The sequence below is a fragment of the Lipotes vexillifer genome, unplaced genomic scaffold, assembly GCF_000442215.2.
Source record: "Lipotes vexillifer unplaced genomic scaffold, Lipotes_vexillifer_v1.1 scaffold796, whole genome shotgun sequence".
Taxonomy (NCBI): Eukaryota; Metazoa; Chordata; class Mammalia; order Artiodactyla; family Lipotidae; genus Lipotes; species Lipotes vexillifer.
The window spans coordinates 2729749-2753047 of record NW_006773072.1 but is presented as its reverse complement, the minus strand read 5'-3'; the positions used below and the strand labels follow the sequence as shown (position 1 = coordinate 2753047).

The 23299-nt window shown below is 33.8% G+C and overlaps 1 protein-coding gene across 3 annotated transcripts in view; it reads right to left on the bottom strand.

Annotated features, from left to right (window-relative positions):
- PHF20L1 (PHD finger protein 20 like 1) overlaps positions 1-23299 on the bottom strand; it is a 79839-nt gene that overhangs the window by 31872 nt on the left and 24668 nt on the right. For 2 of the 3 annotated variants that reach the window (XM_007447992.1, XM_007447993.1), the window contains 8 exons: positions 20232-20445; positions 19527-19652; positions 14622-14704; positions 10836-11088; positions 8517-8705; positions 8050-8256; positions 1708-1764; positions 357-464 (listed from right to left, as the gene is read on the bottom strand). In XM_007447992.1, coding sequence (XP_007448054.1) covers positions 357-464; positions 1708-1764; positions 8050-8256; positions 8517-8705; positions 10836-11088; positions 14622-14704; positions 19527-19652; positions 20232-20445 — 1237 coding nt within the window. Of the gene's footprint in view, positions 1-356; positions 465-1707; positions 1765-8049; positions 8257-8516; positions 8706-10835; positions 11089-12552; positions 14705-19526; positions 19653-20231; positions 20446-23299 lie in introns of those variants that run through there. The other variant, XM_007447994.1, reaches the window with a different exon arrangement.

Sequence of the window (23299 nt, the reverse complement as noted above, 5' to 3'; positions counted from 1 at the left end):
GGCTGGGCCCGTGAGCCGTGGCCGCTGAGCCTGCGCGTCCGGAGCCTGTGCTCCGCAGCGGGAGAGGCCACAACGGTGAGAGGCCCGCGGCCAAAAAAAAAAAAAAAAAAAAATGGGAATCACCATTTTAGCATACAGTCAGCCCTCTGTATCCACAAGTTCTGCGACTGGGGATTTAACCAACTGCGGATCAATTTTCAATTTCCAAGGATATGGAAACACAGGTATGAAGGGCTGAATATACCATGCCAGTGGATATAAGAAACTTGAGCATCAGTGGATTTTGGTATCCGCTGGGGGTCCCGGAACCAATCCCCCTCCCCACCAACCGGATACTGAGGGAGGACTGGACTTACCATGCTGCTTAGATTTCTTTTTCTTTTTCTTCTTCTTCTTCTGCTTTGGTTTGTAGTGATCTTTGTCCCTCTTCTCTTTTCTTTCTTTATCCTTTTCTTTTCTCTTACCTAAATGACCAAAGTGAGTAAGTTAGTAATCATGACTGATCCTGAGTTGTTTTTCTGTGGTTAACCTAAAAGCAGCATTTATGTTTTAATCAGCTATTCCAGTCACCTGCCCAGAGTGGATGGATTCAATTAAACTGTTCCTGTCATGAGTCTGGAACTCCTGATTAGCTTATTGGGCTATAAGAGGGGATCTTCATTAGCAGTGTTGAGAAATCCCAACTCCTGACACCTTAAAGTTAACACAGACAGTAGTTAAAATCTTTAAATGAGTAATATAACTCAGTTTCCTGATGTGGCAAGAAATAAACTCCATAACTTAAGAAAGACCTGACTGAGGAGACTCAGCATTTCCACACAAAATTTAATGAGAAAATATACTAGAAGTTTAAAAAATAAAAAACAAAAAAACTTGAATTTTTTTTCCTTTGGAAAAACAAAAAACTAGATCATTTCCACAAATAATTCCTTCAGTCTTTCAATACTTTCCCAGTGTATACAAGAATGAAAATAAAAAGCACAAAGAAAAAAAACTTATTTCATTAAATTTTGTCCACAAATTTTAAAATATTCCTTTTTCCCAATCATATGCACTTTAAAGAAAATGAACAGATATTAAAACAGTTTCCTATTTTATTTAAAATTAATTCATCACATATATTCAACTATTGTTCCAACTCAGAAAGGTTTAGCCCGTAACTTATCAACCATATTAAACCAACTTTCAGTAACTCAAGCTCCAGGTAGCTAATCTGTAGAATACTTAAGACTATTATCCATTATTCCAAAACTTTTAGTCATTATAGCACAGAAGACAGAAAAGATAGCAGAAAAACTTTCAGTCATTATAGCACAGAAGACAGAAAAGACAGCAGAAAACTTAGTAACTTTTTATAAAGTAAAAAAAAAAAAAAAAAAAGGCTATTTTAATTTACCATCCATTCTCTAAGTTTCAACAATATTAAATGGTAGCTTATTTTTAAACAGTCATAGTTTTAAAGATGTTCAAAAACATCAAGTTCTCAGAGAAAGCCTTAGGCTCCCTTGACAAGAAACACCCATACTACTGCAAGATATGTATTTAAGAAATCACATATTTGGAGCCGAATAACACTAATAAACACTAAAACAGATGATCACTTACACCTAAAGGAGCACTAACAGGTAAAAAGTAAGGGACAGACTATGTCCTCCCACTGCCAAGCCATCTATAGCCTTTTGCTTAAAGATTACTTTCTGTTCATACCAAATGTAGTTGAGCTTTTTTCTTCCAATTTCACTTTTTTTTCTGTTTTCGATATTCCTGCAGGTTTAGGGGAAAAATATGTAAGTTTAGTCAGAAAGGATTAAAAGTACGGGACAATGTTTTAAATTACAATTGCTCACAAAACTCTACCTAAGACTCTTTTCCCCTAAAGGTCTACATTATTTTATGGCCTGAACTAGTAACAAAGAAGTGGGATTTCTTACTTCAAAGGAATAATAAATTAAGAATGATTTTTGTTCCCTCAGACTACTCAGATTAGATTTCTAGTTCCACCATCTATTAGCTCACAGACTCGAGTAAATCATTTAATCTCTCAGTGCTTCAGTTTCCTTATCTGCTAAATAGGACTAAGAGCATCCACCTCCTGTTGTTATCAGTATAAGGTGAGTCAAAATGTGTATTGATGAAATGTTTAGTGTCTGATAACTACTAAGTGTTTTTTCTCACTTTCTCCTTTATGGTGGGGTAATAATTTGAGACTACATCAGTTCTAGAAATAGCATAAATACGGGTCTGAACATAAAAAATGTTAGGATAAATGCACTAGGCAATCAGTTAAGATCAACTCTGGCATCACAGCCTTTGGCAGTCCATGTTGAAATGCACTCCAGTGGTAGGTCCACGTAACATTTCTGCTCCTGTGACAATTATGACAAAATGCTATTCCAGTCATCCAAATGAAATATTAAATTTCACATTAAATTATACTGGTTTTCAACAATCTGCACAAAATTTTTAAACTAATATTTAACCTCTGCTGCCTAGAACAAACTTGTACCTTTGAACTCCATCATGAATGTGTTACTAGGTAACGATAAAAGCCAAAACAGAATTATTCTATAAATTATTTTGGTCTTTATCCAAATGTAAGACATAAAGGCTTATTATCACATACAAAATATTCAACCTTAGTGGCACTCAGGTCTTATTATCTAATAGTCCAAAATACATTTTTAAACCAACAGTGCACCTCATGAACTGTGCTGCTGACACAGACACACTTAACCAAGCAGACACACTTAACCAAGCTTCTCAACTCATATTCAACCACTGCCAATGCTAATATCTTATGTGTGTATACGGTTAATCTAAGAAAAACACTAGTGCATTTAAAATACACTTTCAATCTATTAAATTATGCTTTAATATCACCAGTTATGAGTTCTTTGATTTTTAAATCACTGCAGTACAGTATCAAAAAAGCTAGCACTTTATTCATCTTACTGCAAATAATTTACATAATTTAAATAAAACACAATAAAAATGTAAAAATACCACTCAACTTGAATTAAATGCTAATAAGGCTCTAATAATTAAGTTTCAAATTAAGTAAAAATATTGATAATCTCCATGACAAAAAGATTTCTTATGACAAAAAAATGAAAAGGACATCAGAGCAAAGAGAAATACAATTAAACTTCCTTATTATCAAAACTGTTGAACAAATGCCTCACTTACATTTACTAATTACTGTTTACTAACAATTAATGCCATGAAAATTCCACAAATTTGATGCAATTTTCTTGAAAATGACGAGGCATTTACAATGGAAACAGTAAGAGATTTGCTTTCTAAATCCTCTGTGATAGTAGAGCTATACCAGAAGCAGCCCTTGATCACGATTATTGCCTTGTAGGTCCCTCCCTAATCCCCAGGAGCACTGAATCTCCAGAGTGAAAGGTGGAGCAAGGCCAGAATCCCCTGGGGTGATTCAAATGGAAGGAACTGCCTTACAGGGCTGCCTTTCCTGACTGGAATGTGTGGGATCCCTCAGGTACTTGGAAGACAAGTAAAATGGTCCTGAACCTCAGCTCCGGAACACAGGTCAGCACAGCAGAACAGATTCAGTAACTAGCAGAGTGCTTTCAGGAGGACCAGTTCTAGATTGTTTTCACATGTTCTGGTGGGTCCCAAACCTTTATATTTCTTAACTGATAAAATTTTGAAAGTAAAATTGGGGAACTGAGAAAGGATTGTCAACATTTTACACAATTAAGGATATTAAAATAAATATTCCTATATGCAATAATGGCAGGACTTTTAAAAACACCCATGCCCAAATAGAAAAAAAAAAAACAGATCTATTCAAGAATTCTACAAAAGAATCAATTTCATTTTATGAGAAGTTCTCTACATTGTCCTTATTTCACCGTGTACTAGAATTTGGGAACCAAAGTACGTGGATATTAGTTTACAGAATACTGTTTTTTACACTAAATTTTATCAACAGAACATTTTCGTCAAACAAAATGTTATGTAACATTCCAATACATAATACAAACCCCCCCCCCCACCAAATGAAAAACACAATAAAAAAACAAATGGAGCTCTTCAGATTAAAGCAAGAGTGACAGATCTCTGAGCCATGCCTGCTTTCACATCCTGCAAGGCGCAGTAATGTGGAGAGGTTTTGGCAGTGTGCTAAATATCTGATTCTCCTGGCAAAAAAGGAGGCTATCCCTGAAACTCTCCATGGAAACCCCAGGCTCTGTACAAGCCATGAACATCTGCTGTGGGGTGGAGGGAGATTACGGAGTCTCTGGTTGTAGTTCTGTTTTGTACAATTCTGGAAAAAAACTGAAAAACACTTTAAAACAAAAAGGCTTTTTAGAAAGTAAATGTGAAATTGGTGTCCCCACAAGTCAGAATGTGACTGTTATTGTCTCACCCGTCCATACACTGAGCTTCCATATTTTAACTCCTTGAAGGGGTCAGAGTAATTCAGTATTTGTTATATCAGTACATATATCCAGTAGATAAATAAGAAAACTAGTTAACATCCCAGTTAGCAACAGAACTAAGAGTAACAGAACTAACACTCTATCCTTACCTAAAACTCGTTGGCTCTGTTAGAGAAAGTATTCTGATAATAAAATAAAAACAAAGGCATCGATTTTTACAAGGGCACCAATGACTGTTTTTGGTAATGAGGGCAGCAGGGCAGTAGTATTCTTAACCTTGATTAGTCATATTCTATGCATGCTTCCCAGTGGAAGAATGCAGAGGATTAGGGCAAGTTCATTATCTATACTGGAAAAACAAGTGTTAACCTATTAAGAATACATGTATATAATAATTGGCTAATTTGCATAATCTCATTAATTCTTTACCATGACTGTGATATGAGCATGCACATATCACTCACACGAAAAAATAAAACTCTAAGTCTGTTAAACTATTTCACAGTTAATGACTAACATCCTCATCACTCTTAATACCCCCAAAATTCCAATTTGAAAAAAATACCCCCAGAAAATGTCTTTGATACAAGTTCTGGTAAATAATGCTTTCTACAGAAGTTTTAAAATTCAACAGTAACAAAATTTACTTTTATAATTAACATGAAACAAACCAAGCAAAAAAATTAAAAAATTAAAAAGAAAGAAGAAACAAAAACAAAACTCCTGGTACTTTGACTGCAGATGGAAGACAACTTGGGAAGCAGACAGAAGGCCAACAAATACTACGAAACAGTTTTGAGAGGGTAGCTAACAAAAGTGTTGAGAGAAAAAAGCACGCAGACCACTGAGAATTGCAGTGCAAGTCAGACAGATTCACAAGGTTTTAATCAAAAGATGTCCAAGTTAGAACATGACCTGAATTCCATTACTTCCCTCAAAAAACAAAAAATGAAAAGGGGTAATAGAAATAAATCAGAATCCCCCCAAACCCCGCATTCAAATGCTGTGACTGTGTTCAACCCTCTAACAAATGGACTTCCAGTAGTTACCATTTAAATCCATGCATTTCCTTGATTTAAGCAATTAAAGTTGCCAGTCATCACCATACTTAAGATGATCCTCACTTTTCAACAAACTTACAAATACATCACATTATAAATCCAAACTCCTCTCTACCTTTCACTTTTCCAGAAAACTATCTTACAACTTTGACTTTCTCAAATAGTTTTCGAATACTTAAAAAGGAAAAAAATATCGTGCCTTCCCTCTACCTCAGTATATTTTTTAACCATTATAAGAAACAAGAACCACACCCCAATGATAATTAGCTACATCTCCACAAATATACTAGAAATTCTGGGGGAAAAACGAAAAACCACTAGGCTAGTATTCTGATTAGACACAAAATCACTGGAATTAAAGATTTCCATGTACAATCACTACTTTGACATTTTAGGATACATCATTCAACTAACATAACTTAGTTATTACACAGCTATGTACATTCGTCTACCTTTCAGTCTTGTTACTATTGTTATATAAAAGAAAATACAAACGTTTTCAAATGCACATCTAAAAATAAATTCCCTGGGCTTCCCTGGTGGTGCAGTGGTTAAGTATCCGCCTGCCAATGCTGGGTACACAGGTTCGAGCCCTGGTCTGGGAAGATCCCACATGCCACAGAGCAACTAAGCCCGTGTGCCACAACTACCGAGCCTGCACTCTAGAGCCCATGAGCCACAACTACTGAGCCCACGTGCCTAGTGCCCGTGCTCCGCAACAAAAGAAGCCACCGCGATGAGAAGCCCGCGCGCAGCAAGGAAGACCTGAAGCAGCCAAAAATAAATAAATACGTAAATTAAAAATATACACATTGGGGGCTTCCTCGGTGGCCCAGTGGTTGAGAATCTGCCTGCCAATGCAGGGGACATGGGTTCGAGCCCTGGTCTTGGAAGATCCCACATGCCATAGAGCAACTGGGCCCGTGAGCCACAACTACTGAGCCTGCGCGTCTGGAGTCTGTGCTCTGCAACGAGAGGCCACGATAGTGAGAGGCCCGAGCACCGCAATGAAGAGTGGCCCCCACTCGCCACAACTAGAGAAAGCCCTCGCACAGAAACAAAGACCCAACACAGCCAAAAATAAATAAATAAATTTATTTAAAAAAATATATATATATACATATTTTAAAAACTAATGACTTTATCATTTAAAAAAATAAATTCCCCAATGAATATATATCATCTTAACTTGAACATATTTTTCATATATTCAGTACAGCAACAAATTCCAGATTGTTAAAGGACTCATAAGAACTTCACCAAGAAAAGTATCTCAAAGGGTTAAAGGTAATTCAGAAACCTTGTGAAAACAGGGAAAAGAAAAATTAATTACCCTACAGATAGAAGGGGCTTAGAAATTGTCCAAAGACAATGGATCAGTTTTGGGAAATGACAAGAAATGCTTCAAAGCCTACAAATCTTCAAATTTGGGCACTGATTTTTTTAAAACAAGATATGGAAACACTATCATGTACAAAATAACTTTAATCTTTTATTGATTAATGGAACTGTAGAACACTGTATGTTTAATATTAGTTACACTTTCACTTTGAAAGAAGGAACAAGAAGGTAACAGCAGTAATATAAAAAGTATGCTTCTTGAGTTAGTTCAGTCATTTTATTTTAATATACACCACCACCAGAACAGAGCAAGCTCTATTTTATACTTCACCCAAGGATCTGATAAAGTGGTTTCAGAGAAGATACTACTAAAATCGATTATCCCAATACTCTCTGGCTGCTAATCAAAAAACAGTTTTATGTTTTTCCCTACTTCTGAACTGACTCAATTCACCTTATTTATCCATCTACTGATAATTCCAAATTAGTAATTTACTGGAAAAGCATTTGAAATTAGTATTTGCCTTTTTTTTTTCTTTTACTGTAGGGGCTCTTTGGTTGAGGTTAAAATTCTATAAAACTTCCAAGTAAAACAATGTAACCATATAAGGGAAATATAAATAAATATAAATCTAATATTCTGTTAGATTAAAATATCAACTTGACAAAATACCTCCGAAAGATTTCAGATTACAATAAGTGTCATAAAATCATCAAAAAATGTCTTATTATGGCTGATTTTACACATTAGACTCCCAAAATAACATTACAACAAATTACATTTAAAGTTTGGAGATTCTGCTCCAAAATATGGGATTATATGTAAGATACAGGTATATAAATTAATTTAAGCTAAGTGTTTCTTAAATATTAAATTCTATTAAATCCTTAAACCTAAGTATTGAGCCCATTAAGTTATTTTCTGGCTTCAAAACCAAGAAACTTCTGTAATTATATTTAGCTCTAATAATTCCTATTTAGTAGAAACAGGATATAAGAAAGAAGTAGGGAGAAGGAAGTAGATTAAAGTGACAAAATAAGAAGTATATCCAGAGAATATGATAGTAAATGGTCACACAAAAGGACGTTAAACAGGCTGAGAAACTCTATCTTCCACAGATGTTATGGAGAAGTATTTATAAAGAGGAACTACATATTAAAATAATGTAATTATACATCCAACTGTTTTTACTGTATAAATGCAAGCCTAGCTAACTTGTAAAATGAATCTTTTTTACCTGATGCTGTTGGAGCTCCTCTTCCATCAGTTACTGCTTTGGAAGAAAGATTTGTAAGCATCTGTGTATCTTCCTTTTCTGCCCTGGGGCATTCATTATGGTAAGAGGGATCTGGGGCTAGCGGTGCTGTAACTTCCGAACCACGACTTAAGTCAAGAGGGAGACAGGGTCCCAGTTTCTCAAGTGACAAATGTGCAACATCAGGCACTACACAAAATAAAGAATGTAAAATGTTAATATAAATACACTGTCTCGGTTAATATCCATGTGGATAAAATGTTCTATAAATTAAACAGTGCCTGGAAATAAAGAAGGCACTAAATAAATACTTGTAGAATTAAATGAAGTGCTTATAAGTCCAAAAGCTGTTAAGGAAAAAGCAGAAATGTCTTAATAGTTTAATAATCTTTATCTCAGTGTTTTGTCTTCTTTTATGTTTGGTTCTATAGAAAAGCAATATACATTACCCTCTGGTACTGAAGACTCTTGCTGATTTTGAGAACTGATGGAGAATACTTTCCCATCAGTGGCTGGAGAGGGAGGAGAAACCTTTTCTACAGAATCACCAGGCATGGGCAAGGTGGCTAAACGCTGAGATCTTCTTCTCCGCTCACTATGCTTGAAAGGTCTAGGGGGGTTCACAGGCTGTGGAGAACCTAGAAAAAGATCTTCAATGTTCACGAAGCAGATACATGCCAGGATCATCTTATAATACTTAAGGAGAAAAATGGGAAAAATGATTCAAATTCTGCCCTCTGATGTTGTAAGGTATCCACAAGGAACGGCATGTTCCAAAAGTAATCAAAGGCAAAAACTGCCCTCATTCACAAGGGTTAATCAAAACTTCTAAAATCTAAAGCCTACTAGAACCAAAAGAAAATAACATGGAACATTAATTTCAGGTAGTTTCCCAAGTAACAGACTACAGTTAATTCTCTAATTGCAGATCCTTGTTAGTTGCCACTTTTCCTTTGGGAAAATTCTCTCTGTATAGCCAAAGATTAAAAAAAAATACATATATATATACATATATATATATATGTATATATATATGTGTGTGTATATATATATCCCTTTTGCTACATTACAAATCTAGAAACTCTAAGAAAAAAAAAGGCAGGGGCATAGGTGACAAAAATCTGACATGCATTGTAGAGTTAGTGCTTTACTTGCCAAAGTAAAACTAATGTAAGTAATTTTATCCCACCCTCATTCCCGCAAATGGATTTTTATAAACATATATTTGGGCCTGATTCATTAAAAAAAACTGAACACAAACAACTTTAAGTACTCATTATGGGCAAAACCCGAGGATTTTTAAAGAATATGACACTGTTCTTGCCCTCGCGTGTTTTTTATTTTGTTTTAAAAAACTAACTTGGTGAGCCATTTAAGCATCTTCAGCTATGTATTAACAGAAGTTTGGAAATTTTTTTTTTTTAACCTTTCATTTTCTTCTTTCTACACGGCATGTAAATATGTTTGATGATTTAGAACAGGCAGGAACTACATAAGCCAATATATGCATGTTAATTTAGCAGGAGGAAATAAGAGTAGTTTAAAAGGTTGATGCTTTGGGGATTTAAAAATAATTTTACAAAAGTCAAAATGGAAAAGACATGGTGATAACTGAAAAAAAAAAAAAGAATAAAATTCAATTGCTGTAACACTGGTCATAATACCAAAATACAAAACAATTGCAAAATAAAATACATATCAATGTCATGGGACATTGTAGTGACTACTAACGATATTATTTCATGATAAATGCCATAATGAAATGAAGCTTATATAGAAACAATTGAGTTTTTCTGTTTCCATCCTTTCTACTCATTTATTAAAAAGAACCAAAACAAAACAAAGAAGTACCAAAACCTGATCAAAAATTGAAAAACACGGTTTGGCAAAAAAAATATAGCAATGGAATGCAAGAGGAAGTTAATATATTTGATTGATAGAAGCCTTCTCAATGTCACCATTTTTAATTGTTGCGGAAGATATGATATGGAGAAGTTCGTAAGGAAATGTGTCATATTCATTCATTCATTCACTGTATAAACAGCAAAATTATCTTTAACCCAGTGACTTTTCAGGTAATTATTTTTCATATGTCTCTAACTTAGAATACTAAAACATGAGAAACACACAGGCAACACAAATCTTGTCTTATATATATCCAAACCCATGTCAATAGGCTATTTAAAAAAGACCAAGTTAACTCTTGAAAGGTTAGTGGTATTGAAACAGTAAAATCTTTAAATATAAGATCAAGGAAGCAACCTTCTTCTTTCATTAGTAAGATTAAACTGAAGTTTGCACTCTAAATCCTACAATAAGAACTGAATAAAATGTATGGCCTAAGAGGGTACAGACAACTGGGGACAGTAACTAAATCTATCCATAAGAATAGTCTTAGGAGTTCAGGAAAACATCCACCATGGGTCTTTTTGTATCTCATAATGGTTTCGTTCTGTTTTTTTGTAATGAATCAGGCCTCTCATTGTGCTTGGATTATTAGTTGAGGAGAGTCAAACTACAGTGGAATTTTGGTTATTAAAAGCTAAGGTTTCTTAACCAGCAGTATAGTCACTGTACCTCTGTACAATACATCAGTCAGAAATGTAAATGGTTTTTGCCCCTAAAATAGATTCAAGTCTTCCCTATCATATCCACTTAAGTTTGAATTTTTAAAATGCAACTTCATAAAAATACAATATAACTACAACCAAACTGTTTTTAATGTATCTTATAGGATAAGTAACTATTTTTTAAAAATCTGTGCTCACTAGTTTTATTTATCATTGAAGAAGAAAGCTGAGATACAAGCGTCAAATCCTCGACTTGTATTAATTCTGGGGAAAGTGGTGATTTAGGGGGTTTTATACACCCAGAAGAATCTCCAGATTCATGTTTGCATTTCTTGCTGCGAGCCTTCCCTGAAGACAAAGTTGAGGATAACAGTGCAGGTTTCTGAGTGTTGGCAGAACTGCTAATGTCAGCTTCATTTTTTTTCTGACTTTGAGGTTTAGGTGAAATCGCCTGAATAAATAATAAAAAATTGATATTTTTATTTTGGTTTCTTCATTTTTGTTGTTTTCTATTTTGACTGTTAAGCAACTTTAGTATCCAAAAACATTGTTAAGCAACATATAACATTTCTATTACAAATGAAAAACCAAAAAGAACCCCACAAATTATTAACTAAAAGTTGAATAGGCTGTCTTTAAAGGGATGCTGTCAACTTGTAGTCTAAATTTAGGTTTTTTTAAATGTATTACTTATAATATTCTCAGAAAATAAAATGTTACCTTACTGGACAAATATGTTCCGTATTGAGTTAAAATATACCTCTTTTGACACCATAATTACCAATGACATTGATAATAATTAGGTAAACAAACAGCATTTTCAAGTTTTAGAGCATTGGAGGAATACATTTAAGCTTCTGACTTTCAAATTTTTTTTTATAGAATAATTTCCTTTATCGAGTTCAATGCAGAGGTTTAAGTAGACAATTTCCCTTTAAAGAAAGATCTCAACAGGAAAACAATGATCAAATTAACGAAACATTATCTTTAACTCATTTTAATGCTGAAAGCTAGAGTTTCATAAGCATAATGCATCATGAAATCAAAGCCACCAGCAATACAGAGTTAAAAGACTAAAAAACAATACAAAACAAGCAACAACAACAAAAAAAAAAAAAAAAAACAAGGAGTAAAACCAAGTGTAAGTTAAAAACATTGGATTTAAAAACAAAATACGTCGCATTCTTAGATGAGAGATTTTACCTTCTTCCTGCCAACTGATACTTTTAAAAAAAAATTAGAACTTTGTCAGTTCTTTCATAAAGAATATCTTCATTCATTTGGCAGTAAAATGTCCTACATATGTAAAACTATATGTGAATGTGTCCTAAGACAACAGAGAACAGCCACATTAGATGGATTTGCAATCTACGGTGTTGGAATGCCTATACTGTATCTCTTTTTGATATATGTTATCTGAGAGCAAAGTATGAGATACACTTTTTAAAAAAAAACCTATACTAGAATAGGTTTTTATAAAGAACCAAACTACTAGCTCTATGAACAACATGCTTGTCCCCAAGATACCTTTTTACTTCCATATCTTTTGTGAGGGATGACCATCAGGTCTGCAGTCTGCAGTTCTCTGGAATATGGAAGATCATTGTCTGGGGACCAAACAGCTTTCTGTTCCCACTAAAAATATTTATAAAGCGCTCAAATTTTGGTGGAAAAAAAGTGAATATTTGGTATTAAGTATGGCACCTTTGTGCTACAGATGGCATGTTGGACATACCACATAAAAGGGCTGGTGTCAAGTGTCTCATTCATTGAGTTGTCATCATTTCTATTCTTGAATTTACTCATTACACATGTGTATAAGTGCAGATTAATCATTTGAAAAAAAACCCTCCATATACAGAAAGGATTCCTAAGCTTATCATAAAAGGTGTTGCCAGAAAAGTAATTAGAGCCATTACTTGTAAATAAACAATTTTATTGTTCATCTTCACATATGTGAGAGACATCACTACAGCATCCATTACTCTCAAGTTACAAAGTTATAAAACAAGATTTTAATACTTAAATTAATATCTGGATAAGGTGCTTAACCTCTAAACAAGGACAAATTAACATTTTTTAAAACTTACTGAATTATGCATCTAATGCAGGTTTTATCCAAAAGTAAATATAACATGACAATTCCCTAATACAATTAAATAATCTATAATTAATAATCTGAGAACTGGGGTTCAAGACCACAGAGTTTGAGCTTTTTTTAAATGTAAATAAATAAATCCCTTAGGACAGTAAGTTTTGGCCTTAGGCCTGTTATAAATCTACGTCATGAGTGGCATTATTTTACTCATTAGGGCAACAGAGGTCAGTGACAATCTCTCTCCTTCAAGTCTATTGTTGATACCGAGATGTAATTAAGAATTTTATAACTCGGCTTTTTAACTTTGAAGAAGGGCAAACACTTAGCACAAAAATTAAGAGTATGGTTACAAAACATTTCACATTGAAATCAACCTGAATGACAAAAAAGGGGGGGAACAGCATCCTGTTCCTTAAAAATATAAAATAATTTACAAAGTTTTCATTAATGATCATTGGTCTCTTTGTTACAAAACTGGGAAGGACTCTCAAAATTTTTTTAATTATGTAAATAAAAACAGCCGAGTTACTCAATTTTTTTTCTTTGTTTTTTAAGCTCAGTTTCAAAATGTTGTACTTCTCTCTGAAATGGGCACTGCCCTCTACACTAACTTCCACATATAATAAATAATTTTCACAATCACATTCATCTCAGCAGGATTGTGCATAATAAAAGATTGACATTGTAATGAATTTTCCAGAAACATTTTATTACCCAAGTCCCTGATTTATTGCATTCTGAGAATACCATAAACAGTGGTGAAAATACAAAATATTGTTATATCTGGGACGTTGAATATAGTAATACACAGTAAAAAAGTCGCTTAAAATTTGGTTGATATACTGACAATAACGGCAAAGACTTAACCGTTTGATGACCACAGAAAATCAGAAGGTATGATTCGCTGACATATTAATCAATTTAAAAGATCACTGATTCAATACAACATTAATGGAGGCACCAAAACAATGCACTGTTATCATATTCAGGCCTAAAATAACCCTGAAAAACTCAATACAATATCAATTAAATTTGGACTGTTTTTTAAAACGCATATAGAGAAGAGCAACAGGTACTCATTTTAAAGTCTTCTTTATTAGGCTACTAATAAAGAAAATTAAAATAATACAAAAAGGGTATATTAAAACTACATTAAGGCTCAGATTTTAAAACAGGAGAACCAAGGAAATCCAGTTATGGCTATTACTGTGTTCTTATAGTCTTACAGTGCCCAAGAAGGTAAGCCCTTAGAAAGTGGAAAAGCATGCACAGTCCACTATATACAGGTATCGTGGGAATCTGAAGGTAGCCAAGGCAAAATCTAGCAACTGCAACCTTCACTTTTAAATTCCTCTATTAGGTGGTTTAAAGACAGACCCTTAATAGTTTAAAAAAATTTTTTTTGTAGTTATTAAAATATACATCCTAGCAAAAATGTATGGCTCATTGATCAATTCATAAAACACATAGTCAGTCTAACAACACCAATTGTTACAATATAAAAGAAACTTCTTACAAAAGAAGCTTTATTAGATGTCAAAAAACCCTGTTTTAACTCACAAATGAAAAGTATTTGTGTAAGGGTCTTTTTGTAAGCTAGTTAAATGTGATCCAGCTGGAAGCCTATACCCTGGGATGCCTGCCTCCAGGCCTTCAACTGTTGGGGAACAAAGGCTTTAATGTCAGCCTACTGAAAATAAACACTAATGAAGTCTGTAGTTTATCTGTATACCTTGGAGAAGGCAGAGTTAAAAATATAGCAACAATTAATTACCTTCCTATTCCCATATCTGATCAAAAGGGCAATTTCAATTATGTGGATACTATAGCTCCTTGATCATTCCAGTTGGGAACCTTGAAAAAAATGAAATGCTACCATTTCATACCTGCTCCAGCATTGGAGCCGTTTCACTGTAGTCTTCCTTTTTTTCAGCACCATCCACCCCAACAGCTTTGGATGCCAACAAACCTTGAGAAAAATTGTACAGAAATTGCTTATTAGAAAAAATATCAACTTTCACACTAATTAACTTCTCAAAAATTTTAGCAGTTGAAATCCCCTATACTTTTTTATAGAAAGTAAATACAACACTCAGAAATTTACTTGTCAAAAATACAAACACCCTTAATAATGGCTCAAGGGGCTGAATTAGAACTTGAGAGTTGCTTACACAATTAGTTTTTAAAATAAAAAAATTAACTAAAAATACCCTTTTAAAAAAATCACACATTCTGTACAAATTTAAATTTCTATGGTTTAATGTTCCAAAACCTAAGATGGCTTAGATTGTTAATACTTAGGCTTTGTCTATACAACTGAAATAAAATTTGGAATATTAAGATATAAGGAATCCTTCCAAACATCCAGAATATAAAATAAGATTGCTGTTGTTGTTGGATTATTAGTTAAAAAAATACTCCCAATTTTTTATTTCACCTGGATCCTTTAACCTAAGCTTTACAAGTTTGTTTCTATACCCAGTTGTAGCTTACCTTCTTACAAAAGTGGTGAAAACATGGATGCATCCATTTTATGTTAATGGAAAAGAGTACAGATCCTTCCTACAACATTTGAACTTACTTAATATTATAGCCTCATTCTACAATTAATGAAATAAACTGGGAGTTCCAGTTTTCACCAATATATACCATTAATTCTGAATTTTAGAAGACAGAATATTTTATCTGGAGTATATATAATTAACTTTACAAGACATTAAAACTCTGCTTTAATTTAGAAATTACAGGCATTTACTTAGTCAAGATTCTTTGCTAAGCACCAGATAGGTACCCTCAATGGAATCAAATTTATTTGCTGCTTCTTATGGCCACCAAGCACATAAAAAGTCACCAAAAATCATTTTTGTGTCATTTCAAAGTCAGGCACACAAAACCTTGGCCTCAAAGGAAGCATGTTTAATAACTGACAAAATAATAGTAAACTTACTTCAGCAATTGTACCACTATATTATTAAAGCTGTCTACATCATATTTAATAGGAGAAAAAAGGTGCCCCAAAATGCCACCTAACTTCGAGCTACCCTGTGGCAACATCACTTGACTTTTTCAGGTAACAATCTCAAAGATGTTAAGTAATCTAAGTGGAAATTCAAATATTAAAATTGTGTTCTCAAAGTAGTACTAGAGCCAAGTGTTAAATCAGGCAAAAGGCACCTTTCCATTATTAGATAATAAAGTTGAATATCTATCACTCAGAATTGTAATTCAGAACAGCAAAGGCTGAGAATAAAACAATGATTTTGATACAGCAATGACTGGTATTAAAACTGCTATTTGGTGCAGTTTCAGATACTTCATATTGCTCAAGTCCCACACAGTATTAAGTGTAGGTTTAAATGGAGGAAAAAAGACCCAATGTATAAGTAATTTTACAAAAATAGTTTATAAATCATAAATTCAATCCTAACTATAATAATATAACTTTTGAACACATTTTTAGATGACTAAAAAAGATGTAGCACAGAATATTTCTTTAACATTTAAAGCTGCATTCACTAGGTTTTTCTTCTCTAGCTAATATTTCTGAGGTTAAATACTACTAAAAAGAAAAAGAAAAAGAATTAGGAAATTAGGTTCTTCTTTTGTAGGGAACTGAGTAGAGGCCCTACTTCGAAGGGGTACTCAAAGAGGACAAATATTTGCTATTCAATCTACTAAATACACTTGACATTTTTCGTTTCCTTTCATATAGGAATCAATCAATAGATAAAATAGATCACAACCGTCAAGAATTAATTGGAGGGAAATAAATACAAATGAAATTAATTTTTGTTATTTGCAAATATGTATTAATTATCATTACTTATCAATATATTACTAACAAGTCCTCATCCAAATAAGACATCTATAAACATTTTAACGGAATGTGTTAGGCAGTTTCAAGAAATTATTTAAATATCAGGTAGAAGTAGAATATAAATCTGTATAAGTCCCACCCACAAAGTGATCATTTCTCAATACTCTACTTCAGCTATACAATAGAGTTAGTCTCTCACTGCTGATAGGAATAAACAGAACAGAGGCCAGAGCATCTGGTAATGGAGAAGACAGAAAGGGCAAAGTGGTTAAATTCATGGTCTACTTTTCATCCAGCCATTCCAAAACACAATATTCTTGCTTAGATTAAGAACCAAATATCCTGGATATTATTATCAATAACTTATTACTGGCCAATTCAAATCTCTGGGGTTTTTTAATTATTTTTTAAATTCCTTAAGCTGTACAAACATATCTAAACTGGCTGAATATCTAGGAACTCCTAGAACTATTACAAACAGACCATGCACTAACTGCTGTTTCTTCTTTTACTCTCTGACAACCCGTACTTTAAAATCTACTCAAATTTGCTTACAGTTTGCTTGCAACTTTGTCCCAAAGTATCAAGTTTATTATCTTTGTAAAATTGTTTGTTCTAAGTCAGTATGCATAAAGTATCAATAATTATCAATAAGGTACATGACAATGAAAAATAAGATTCTGGAAGAACATATATATACTATGCAACAATAAATTCAGTGTCTACTTATTTGAAAATTTTGAAGAAAGCCATCCTATTCCATTCTCTGTAGAGAAATCATGTTTGGAATCTCTGTAGGGTGTATATATGAGGAAGAAACAGAAAGAGAGTGAATAAATACATGAATTAAATTTATCCAGCTGCTGGTCCACTTACTTCCTGTTAGAACTATTTAAAAAATAAATAAAATGGTGTGCGTGGGGGGGTAATACATCAGAGCAGGCTGAGATGCTGCCATGTTACCAGCCTATTCCTCTCAGTAGTAAAGGGACAAAAAGACAGATATAAGTGAGCTTGAGAAATTTAAAATATACCATAATTCCATAACAAAACTGCTATTTCATATTAGTTCTCATCTCTTTTTATGGTCCACAGATGAAATTTACTGTACAGAGGCAAGCCTGAGTTTCAATCATAAAAGACAATCTTAAAATATCTATTATCTTTTTGCATGATATAGTTGTAACATGAAATCAGAAATAGATGCAGAGATGAACTATTAAAAAAACTAACATACATCTTCTGAGTAAATAAAGGGAAAAAGATCACAACAGTTTCACATTCGTAAAATCTTATGCCCTTCTACTGTTGCCCAAACTATTACTTGCTGATTTGAGATTCCCAAGAGGAAGTGAAGACAAAGTCCCTCCACAGAAGGCACAGGGTGTTACTAAAGCAACCAGTATTAGAACTTCCTTGAGGTACATGGTAAAATGGATTTTCCCCCACTACTGTCTTTTCAAGGCCAAGTGGAAATACTGCATCATTGTGGATTGACCTGTTTTCTTACTTCTTTAAATGGTGAGCTTGAACTTCTCAGTAAGACACATGTAAGAGTATAGTGACTGAAACTAAAATCAGATTATCCAGATTGTAGGAAAAACCATGATGCTGGGAAACTGGCAGTTGTAGCGTCAGTGTCACTTCCATCTTCCTTGATCCTGGCTCCCCCAATAAGGCTGTTTCAATCTTGGTATCACAGCAGTTAGAAGTACTATTCCACAGTACAGAGCTCGGAGTTCCATTATTCTAAGTCAAAACGGAAGTCTCAAGTTGCCATCATAATAATCACTAAGATAACATTTTGGCTTTCTCCAAAGCTAATAGTTTCTAAGGAAAAGGTGGAATGGGAATGGGTAAATTGATTTGAAATATTTCCTGTCCTGAGGCCAAATATATCCTTTATCAGAGAAAGGCACAAAAATAATATTAACAATGGAAAGACTAAATATTCTCACTTGTTGAAACCAATTATAATTACTTAGATGAATACTGTAATAAAACAGTGGCTCTAAAGAACCCTCAGCTGCAAAGTCATCTTTCAGTGGGCTTACACTCTTTAGAAAATGGTCAAAATGTTTAATTTACATTTATTCTTGGGTCTGACAATGAAACCAAGCTTTTTCAAGTTATTTAAAAGAATGTCAACAAAGATTTACATAGCTTTATTAGGCCAAAGGCACAAAAAATCATTTGTCCTTAAAATAAGAGCATATGACTGAATATTAATTAAAATATTTTACCTCCCCTTTTATAACATATACTCAGAAAAATTAAATATATTCACAATTTCTTTTAAAGATTAGAATCATTAGGCTGAATGGAACTGTGGGTCTTAGTATGACTGGCCCCTTCTTCTGTAAACACTAACTAGGCTAGAATTTCCAGTGCTTTTCATCATTCTAGTATTCTACTTCCTAATTACAACAAGGCATAGAGAAATAAGTCCAAATTCTAGAGACCAACCTGAAGATAAGAATAGAAATTTTTAAAACGCATAGAAGTACTTTTACATTGGGCATAACAAATTTGGGAGCTGAATTTAATTCAGTATTCATCTTCCCAACCATATATGGTACCATTCTTAATGAGACCAGTCAAGAGTAAGAATGTGTAATATTTAGAACCTCAGACATTATGTCACCACAAGTTGACAAAAGCGTATAATTCAATTCTTAGAGAAACTACTCCTGCCACCCAGGTGATTTTAAAACTACAGAATTTTGTAACATTTGACCCTATGGATCCTCACAACATCCCTGTGAGGTAGGTAGAAAATATGTGATACTTTTCACATTTCCAACAGAAAAAGCCCCTGGTGTTGAAAGGGATGACCTTGAAGAAACAAAGCAACTGTCTTTCTCATTAACCAGTTAACTTCACTAAACCAATAGATACATTTTCCTTTATTAAAAACAAACTACTATAAAATCAAACCCTCCATTTCCCCCCAAAAAGAATCATTGTAGTTTACCAGTAATCTTGTTAAGTCGAGCTCTCTTTGCCTGAAATGAGTTGCCTTGATTATTTTTCCTCTTGTTTGATAATGTGCTCTCTGGCTGTGGAAAGACCATCTTTGGAACGTTCTCTACATGAAGTCCTACTTTTAATAGAATATATATATATGAGAGTTTATCTAGAATCCAAAGTTAAAACACATGAATATTTTTAAAATAGCAAAATAATACAAAAGCTTTGCACTTAATTTTTTCAATCTAGTGCTTGACACAACTTTAAAAAACACAAATCTCTCTAGACCAATATATTAGAAATAAAAAACCTACTAAGCAGTTATGCTTTAGGAAAGGAACGACTTACTGCTTTTACTGTATTATATATTGAAATGCATGCAGAAACATTTTAAAGGCTAAAGAAAACAAAACAAAAAAAAAACCCACACAAAAGAAATCCCAAAACCTACTTGGTAGAAGTTACAAATCAAATTCTCAATGCATTTCTATTCAAGAATACTGAGGGTAACCATTATCAAGCACCCACATTAGGCCATTAATCTTCAGATCTGTAAGATGCTAAAAAACTTAACCATCATATTATGCTAGGAAAAGAATCCTAATAATTTCATTACATGTTCAAATTACAGGCAGTCAAAGGATTTGACTTATTCACTACGTGAGTTTACCACTGCCACAGGGAATGAATGTAAGAACATATTTTGTACCAAATGTTTCACTAGATGTGGGCAGATCTTCCTTCTTCTCAACTTCTGGTGTGGCTATAGAAGCTGAAGTTTCCTCCTTTTTTGAAGGTACTTTAAACCATTTTCTCTCGTCTTTCTCTTTATCTTTATTGCTGTTAGCGCTAGTCCGAGGTTTGTTCCCTGTTTTATTCTTGGCTGCAGCTGCAGCAGCTGCTTTGACTAAAGCTATCCAATCCTCCAAAGGAAAAACACAAAACATGTGAAGCATTAAAAATTAATTAAAATTTAATTATACTAATGAATAAAAACATGTATCACATTTTCAAAGCTATTTTCACTCACATGCACACAAATATAAAAATCAAATTAACTACATTTACAAGGTAGATCAACATGGTAGATTACCAAATTTAATAATCTAATCGGTTACATGATCTTACATAAAATGGGAAAATATTCAATATCAAATACTCTTTTGATGGAATAAAATCAAAAATATAAGAAAACCTATGACAAATGTGGAAAATTACATGACATTCTACCTTGGTAACTTTAGGGTTTAAACGTTGAATTATGTTTCTTCTCTATAATGCAACAGATCATAAAAGTAATAAGAAAAAAAAGCTTATGTTGTAATTCTGAAAAGATTAAAAGAAACATACAGTCAGCCCGCCCTATCCTTGGGTTCTGCAGGTGTGTATTCAACCAACTGCGATCAAAAATAGTTGGGGAAAAAAATTCCAGAAAGTTCCAAAAAGCAAAACTTGAATTTGCCATGCTCTGGCAACTATTTACATAGCATTTACACTGTATTTATAACAGTTTACATAGCTTTTACCTTGTATTAGGTATTGTAAGTAATCTAGAGATGATTTGGGAGCATGTGAATAGGTTACATGCAACATTGTGCCGTTTTATAAAAGGGACTTGAGCATCTACAGACTTTGGTATCCATGGGGGTCCTGGAACCAATCTCCTGCAGATAATGAGGGACGACTGTATTACCACTGAGCAAATTACTATTCCTTATTAGGAAGAACGTATCACTCAAGGTAAGGTCAATTTCATAGAAATCAAAGTATGATTTTATTATTTTTTAAAGCTTTTAAAGTTTGGATACCTATTTATCACAACAGCTTAATATTACTAGTAAAAAAAAAAAAAAAAAGAGCTACTTGACTTGACCAAGGTAAAGTACACACTGTCAGACACCAGTTTAATTTCCCTCCCTCTACAATTTCCTGAATCTGTATTAGTTACCATTCTTCTGAGATGCAAATATTTATATTTCCTGTGATAATCTTTTTAGTTTGTGGCTAAATAATTTTTACTGTTTTACTTTTAACTAAAAACACTTATTGTAATAATTATGGAAGGATGTAAAGAAGTGGTACTAACGTAAATTTTCACAATCAAAAAGACTCTTTTAAAACAAACATTTATAATATCTCTACAGTTAATCTTCAACTGATGACTGATGCCACTAAGCTATCAAACAGACCACTGATTCAGACTCAACCAAAATGTGTAATACATTAAATTCTTAGTCCAAGCAACTAAAAACAATTTCACAACATCAAATGCATTTAATTCACGGGTTACATTAACAAACATAGGCCACTAAGCAATTCAAGTTGATGACTCCTCAGTCTTGAAAATATATGGTAGAGACAATAAGCCATTAAAAGCAAACATACAAAATCTGTCTCTCTCTCCCCCATGACTGAAATGAACTGAAAACATCATGCGATGTTCCACCTAACACATTCATTCACCAATTTTCTATTGGATACCCTATTACATATACCAGGAAACATGCTAAGCTAATAAAAGATGCTAGATGAAAACCCCAGGAACCCACTGGCCTGGAGTGCCCACATCTTTGCTCCTGCCTGGAAGACACTCAATATCCAGATTTCCCCGTATTTTAAACTACATCCCCAATGCATGTCTTATTAGAAAATGAATTATGACAAAGTTGTGAAATAATTTTTTTTTTTTTTTTTTTTTGCGGTACGCAGGCCTCTCACTGCTGTGGCCTCTCCCATTGCGGAGCACAGGCTCTGGACGCACAGGCTCAGCAGCCATGGTTCACGGTCCCAGCCGCTCCAGGGCGTGTGGGATCTTCCCGGACTGGGACACGAACCCGTGTCCCGTGCATCAGCAGGCGGACTCTCAACCACTGCGCCACCAGGGAAGCCCCGTGAAATAAAATTTTATATCTCTAGTTTGTAAAACCAAAGAACACCAGATGCACCAGTCTTGTCCAATCCAAGTTTTACTTAGAACCACCTCCTTTTTTAGTCCTGCCCATAACGAACTGACAGGCAAATAAAATTAACTATAAGACAATGTGACAGGAGAGACAGTAGAGAATAAACAAAATATTACAGGAGAACAACAAAATTTCGCCTGAAGAGAAAGACTAGTGGAAGGCTTCAGGGAAAATGATAAATGATTTGAACGCTAAAGTAGGAATTTGCTACGGAAAAAGGCAAAGAACAAGAAATGGACACTCCAAGCAAAAGGAAAACCATTAAACAAAGGGGTGGCAAAGTGTACACTAATAGGAAAGAGGGGTTTAAGGTCAAGGAGCAATCTGGGTGACTTAAGTATCATGGCTAAGTTGAGCCTTGAGACTAACATTTAAGTAGAAGGAAAAAAGCAACACCAATGAAAACAACTTATAGAGCGCCATCAACAAAGCAGAAAGAAAAACAGAAGTACAACAGGGAAGCAAAGGAAAGTGATAATTCAGCAGAGATCATATGTTTGCAGTCTTATTAAGAACAGGGCATTTAATTCTGGGTTCCACATTGCAAGGAAAATTTTAAGTTGTTAAGAGAAATGCTAAAAGATGCTGGGGGTAAATTCCATGCCCAGTTGTTTTCTCTCTCCAATAAAGAGAAAACTAGAAGAAAGAGATTCATGTTGTACTCTTTAAAAGTGAAATTAGATAAAACAGTTCTTGATCACATGACTTGTTAATCATGGGAATCACTGCAGTTGTGTGATGAAAGAATTCTCCCATTATTTTGCTCTTCCATTTTTTAACTGGAAAGATTCACTATCAAAAATAACTCGTGTAG